The 5,536-nt window shown below is 49.4% G+C and overlaps 2 protein-coding genes and 1 pseudogene across 2 annotated transcripts, besides 3 other annotated features; all 3 read left to right on the forward strand.

Annotated features, from left to right (window-relative positions):
- Positions 1–422: 422 nt before the first annotated feature.
- Positions 423–446: a microsatellite.
- An 8-nt stretch (positions 447–454) lies between these two features.
- TraAM80_09380 (uncharacterized protein) lies at positions 455–2,455 on the forward strand (the record flags this gene model as incomplete). The annotated part of the gene is made up of 1 exon (XM_029386068.1): positions 455–2,455. One exon carries the CDS (start codon positions 455–457, stop codon positions 2,453–2,455), a length of 2,001 nt encoding a protein of 666 aa, XP_029234204.1.
- Positions 2,456–2,588: 133 nt separating this feature from the next.
- Positions 2,589–2,620: a microsatellite.
- A 162-nt stretch (positions 2,621–2,782) lies between these two features.
- Positions 2,783–2,817: a microsatellite.
- Positions 2,818–3,007: 190 nt separating this feature from the next.
- TraAM80_09381 (uncharacterized protein) lies at positions 3,008–4,705 on the forward strand (the record flags this gene model as incomplete). The annotated part of the gene is made up of 1 exon (XM_029386069.1): positions 3,008–4,705. One exon carries the CDS (start codon positions 3,008–3,010, stop codon positions 4,703–4,705), a length of 1,698 nt encoding a protein of 565 aa, XP_029234205.1.
- Positions 4,706–4,901: 196 nt separating this feature from the next.
- On the forward strand, positions 4,902–5,181 carry TraAM80_09382 (hypothetical protein; annotated as a pseudogene).
- The last annotated feature ends 355 nt before the right edge of the window (positions 5,182–5,536 follow it).

Consider the following 5,536-nt stretch of genomic DNA (forward strand, 5'->3'; position numbering starts at 1 on the left):
TTTTGCCTTTTCGTTGAGAGCGCGATAAGCATGCACGTGGTGTGTGAGGGAACCACGCAGTCTGGCGCTTTGGTGGCGACGATGGCGAATGCCGTTGACAGTGTTTTGGGTGAGCCGCGGGTGCACGATGTGCGGGAATATCGGCTGTCGGAAGGCAATTCCGTGGACGGAGTCTGAGGGGGCATGGCGTAAAGCACTTGGAGCCTGCATGGGGGGTGGGTTAAAAGACGTCTGCAATACTTCCATCTTCCATTTTGTCAGTGTTGTGGTGAGCATGAGTGGTGAGAGACTGCTTCGGAGTAGCTATCGGCTACTCGAATGAAGTCGTTGAGGTTTTTTGCGGAAAGCGTGGAGATACCAATTAAATAACTTTTTTTTTTCATATGCGTATATTTAGGTTAAATTGAAGCTTGGACGGGTACTTTGTTGTCTTTTTTTTTTTTTTTGATAGAACATGCTTGATGGTGTCTCTAATCATAGTTCTTCAGATATATCTGTTCGGCCAGTGTATCTGTTGGAAGGGTCACCGCGGGAACCGATCCACGAGAAGGCTTTGGTCCGAGAGGGATCCTCCGTTTTTTTGACTGCCCGGTCGGACGTGGATCTGAGTGTCACACCCAACGATCCGTTTGCTGTGAAAGAAGACGGTGCGGAGATATCGATGGGTGCCCAAGAGGGCAATGAGCAGTGCCCAGGGCTGTTGAGCACTATACAAAATAAAGCAACAACAGCTATTAGTTTTGCTGCTGGGAGTGCCTTCCGTTTGTTGGAGACGCTGTTAGAGCCACAAGCTGAGAAGGAGAATCCCTCGCAGGACGCGTATTTGCTGCAGGTTGTGCAGGGCGAAGACAGGTGTGAACCTTTTGACACCGCCAACTACATTACACGTTTGAATGCCGAGGACCTCTCCGACGAAGAGGAGGAAGAAGAAGAGGATGAAGAATTTGGGATTACACGCATTGAAATTGATCTTGTTTCTACGTTGCGAGCTTACCGCAAGAATCCAAGCGATTGTTTCGGTCACCTTGTTCTTGCTGCTCTCTCTAGCCGATCGGAGGAACATCCTGTGACATGCGAGGAACTAAAGGAAGCACGTCTTAACCCATACCTAGTATGTATGATCATTAAATCCGGAGCTTTGGATGTCTCTGACGAGTGTGTGCATGCGGAGATACAACGTTGTGTAGACACTGTTATTCCCTCCGAGGCTGATAGGGTTTCATTAAGCGTCTATGAGTACCTGCTGTCACTGTTGAAGCTAGACTTCGTACGCCTTAGCTCAGAGCAGTATGCGTTAATGAAGGATAGCGGATTTGAGTTTCTGAAACTGTTGTGCGAGAACCCTCATGTTTTACCACCTGGTCGACTAAATTCCGTTCGTTTAAATTACGTTCAATCGACGTGGTGTGTTGATGTTTTTACAATGATTCTTAACATGAGTTTGGAGTTGTTTTGCGTGATAAGCATTGTACTTGTAATTAAATACAGGATAGGTACCAAGCGTGGGGCGTCGGAGAGCACTTTTGGCTATTACACAGCTCTGGTGTATGGTATCGGGTACGCAGCGCATCTTATTGGCATGATCTTTGTGATGCGTGGCAAGGTACGCCATGTAGTCTACGGTAAGATGCTCTGCCCTTTTCCTTCTCCACACCTTCTTGTGGTACCAGTGATACCACTGTATAACATGGTAAGTATTTTCACGTATGTGCGGCACCGAAAAGGACAACAAAACAGGAATTGCGTTGCCATTTTGCACGATATTGTTGCTGCACAGCTTTTATCTAGCCTTTGCTTTTCGCTTTGTGTGGCGATGCCACAAATCATTTATCAGTCGTTTGTGCTTGCTGATATTGGTACGCTCATCCGGTATGATCCCCAGCACTACTCCCATTGGCTATTGACTGTGTCTGCCATTTCTACCACTTGGGTTTGCATATTACGCATGTTCCGTGCTCTTGCAACATATGACTCTATCAACTGCTTTGGGTTTGCATGTTTTGGGTTTCAGGGCGGCCGCATTATAGAGCCGCATTCAGCAATTGTTCGTATGGTACATATTTCTTGCCTTTTTTTGTTTGAATTGAACATTTCATTTTTGGTGATGGGGGCCATGAGTGTGGTGAGTTGTAAAAAAGAGTCAATCGTTACGATGGCGCTGGCGGGGGCCTCTCTCTTGGTTCTGTTAGTCCTACTCATTTTGCTGCTACTAAGCCGTGAAAGCGTATTCCGCTTGATGTGGGCTTTGCTGCCACTGACGTTGCTGCAGATTTCCATTTTCATTTACCAGAACCGCGAAGTGGGTTTTTTTTGTAGATATCTTGAGGTGCTCAATGGGAGCTTGTCCCTGTTTCGCTTCCTCATCTGGGCGGTGTTTTCTTTTTTTATGACGTTGTGGGTGGTGCAAGTTGTGGTGTTGTTTGTCGCAAGAAAACTGCGAGGCGCCTCGCGATGAACGCGTTTCTGGCCATGCGTATTTGGTTCTCTCTTTCTCTTTTATCTTCTCCTGCCTGCCCAACTCTGCGGTTGGATGTGTGCGCAAATGTGTTTGTATTTCTGCGTCCCCACTTTCCCTTTTATTTCGCCCATTTTTTTATTTTTTATTTTTTATTTTTTGTTTCCTCCCCAAACCTTTATTCGGGCCTTAATCTGTCATTGCCGTTGTTTTTGTTGTTTGAAACAACAATCAAACAAAAAGAAACTAAATATGTTCATTTGTGCGTGTTTGTTTTTTTAGTGGAGGTGATGTGTGGCAAACCCACATGCATTTGAAATGTTGGCTACCCACACACACACACACACACACGCACACGCACAGAGAGAGAGAGAGAGGTGACACACACAGAGGCATATGTATGAGTTGACTTCTTCCTCTAGTGTCCCTCCTTGTCGCGCACGTGCGTCTTTGCTTTTGTCCGCCGCCTTTTGACTGTGTTGGCGTTTTTCTTTTCCTGCCTCGGGGCGGGGTAGAAAAGGAAAGTGAAAAATTGTGTGTGCTGATGCGCGGATGAGGCGTGGCTTGACTCGCGGCGCGCTTATTAGCTTCACTGCGGACTGTCCGATCTTCTCCCAACTGGTGAGGTGGAAGAGTTCCTCACCTGCCGGGGAATTGCAGCGCAGAATAGGGCAGCTCGTCAGTAGGGGCCAAGTTGAGGAGGTGGCTCAAGAAATTTGTGTTGGCCTGGAACAATCCGTCTTTTCGATGAAGGCATTTGCGAGTGCCCTGTTTCTCTGCGAGCAAACCCACAAGGAGAATGTGGGCATGGAGCTGGTGCGAAGGGTGCAGGCCTCGCAGCTCGTGGAAGCGTGGACGGATGAGAGTGTTCTTGCCGTTATACTTCGACTTCAGTGTAGTGTGGGTGACGCTTCCGCGGCGACACAAACGTTTTCATACATGGTTCATAAAAAGCTTCTGCACCTTCGTAGTGCCTCGGCGTTTTTGAACTTTTGGTGTGAGCGCGGTGATCGTCGCATGACGTTTGCCGTGTATGAGGAAACGTTGAGACAGGGCATTGAACTGCGTGCAGTTGACTACGTTGCGTTGGGCCGACTCTGTCTGGCCGTTGGTGAACCGGTGTCTACACTTCATTTCATGCTGCGCGAAATGCAGGAGCATGTGTTGAATGTGCCGGAGGCAATGGTGAGGGATGTACTTAAGCCGTGGGCCCAAACAGCGGGGTTTCGCATTGCTGAGGTTCAATTCCCTCACGAAGACGCCACTCGGGAGCCGGGCACTTGCTCCTGCTGTGGGGATGTGCTCAGGGGGCACCGCTTCACTGCCGCCCAAAAGACAGGGCTCCTGAATGATGTGATGAAGGTTGTGACGATGACACCACGAGGCAATCTCACACGTGTCAGGGTTGCCTTTGAGGCCTGGAGGCGTTTTATCTTGACTCACGGGCAACGCATCGATGTGCTGATTGATGGGGCTAACTTGGGCTATTACGGCCTGAGCAGCTGGTACGAAGAGGCGAAGCGGGCACTGTTGTTGAAGCATGGCATGAAGGCGGATAAAATCATGCCAAAGGATGTGATGTGGACAAAGCATCGTACTGTGGATGTCACCGTCAACTTTCAGCTTATCGATCTTGCGGTGCAGGAGGCACGACATCGTGGGATGCAGCCGTTGATCCTCCTGCATGAAAGACACTGTGAATCGAAGAATCTGACGGCAGAAAACGAGGTGATTGTGGCGAATTGGCGTCGCGTGGGTATTCTCTATTGCACCCCAAGCGGTCTCAACGACGATCTTTGTTGGCTGTATGCGGCGTTAGAACTCACGACACCAACTGACACCGCCGCTGCTGGCAGTCCGGAAAAGACGGTATGGGTGTTAACAAACGACCTTATGCGTGACCATCACTTTAAGCTCCTTAGCCCTCGTTTTTTTGCCCGCTGGCGGGATCGACATCGCATTGCTTTTAAATGCTCGCGCAAAGATGGTCGCACGCTTCTGCACTGGGAGATGCCGGAACCTTATGCACGGTGTATACAAGAGCTAAAGCCACTCGCCTGGCACATTCCCATCAGCCATGCAGAAGATACGACATTTTGCGCGACAAAGAAGCAGTGGGCGGGGGAGGAGGGATGCAATAAGGCGATTAACCAGACGGAGGAGGAGGAAGAAGGACATCACGAGAAGGACACTGGGGATAATGTAATGCGTCTGCCTTTGCTCCCACGCCGCTGGGTTTGTATGGGTTAGGGGAAATTGTAATCCCTCTCATCCCAAAGAAGCGAAATCAGAGAGAATAAAAATGAGAGGAATAATAATAAAAAAAAAACAGGTTAGACTCTTCTGCACTGCAAAATGGCCTGGGGTTCCAATCGTGTAACATTGCGTCTCGGCACATTTTTGTTTTCGTTATTGTCTTTTTACTAATTTTTAGGCCAGACGCAAAGATGACGAAGGGTACCACATCTATGGGACAGCGCCATGGGCGCACCCACATTCTCTGCCGCCGCTGCGGCCGTAATGCGTACCACGTGCAGTGGGAACGCTGTGCGGCCTGCGCCTACCCGCGTGCGAGCCGCCGCCGCTACAACTGGTCCGTCAAGGCCATCAAGCGCCGGCGCACTGGCACGGGCCGCTGCCGCTACCTGAAGGAGGTCAACCGCAGAATCAAGAACCACTTCAAGACCACCATCAAGGCATGACGAGGGCCGCATGGAGAAAGAGAAACAACAACGCACACGAGAGTCCCACGAGGAGGCGAATTACAATAAAAATGTGTCTCTATTCGTGCGTGTTTGCGGGTGCGGTGCTGTGTTTGTTAGTTGAGGGTGGGTCACGTGTGAGATGGATGCCTGGCAGGAGACATGGAGAGTTATTTTCTTCTTGTTGGGCTCATCTGTGACATCGTCTTGTCGGTGTTGACTTTGTCTGGCTTTTAATTTTTCTTTTCTTTCAATAAAATAAAATTCATTCTTTTACTGCTTCGAGGCGGTGCGCTGCTGACAGCCTGAGCATGATGTGGTTTTTTTTGCACCTCAGAAGGCTACTGGGTCTCCGCTGCCGCGAGGGAATGTGACGTTC

This window comes from Trypanosoma rangeli, assembly GCF_003719475.1.
Source record: "Trypanosoma rangeli strain AM80 chromosome Unknown Tra_15.4_contig_00570, whole genome shotgun sequence".
In the NCBI taxonomy this organism is placed as follows: domain Eukaryota; phylum Euglenozoa; class Kinetoplastea; order Trypanosomatida; family Trypanosomatidae; genus Trypanosoma; species Trypanosoma rangeli.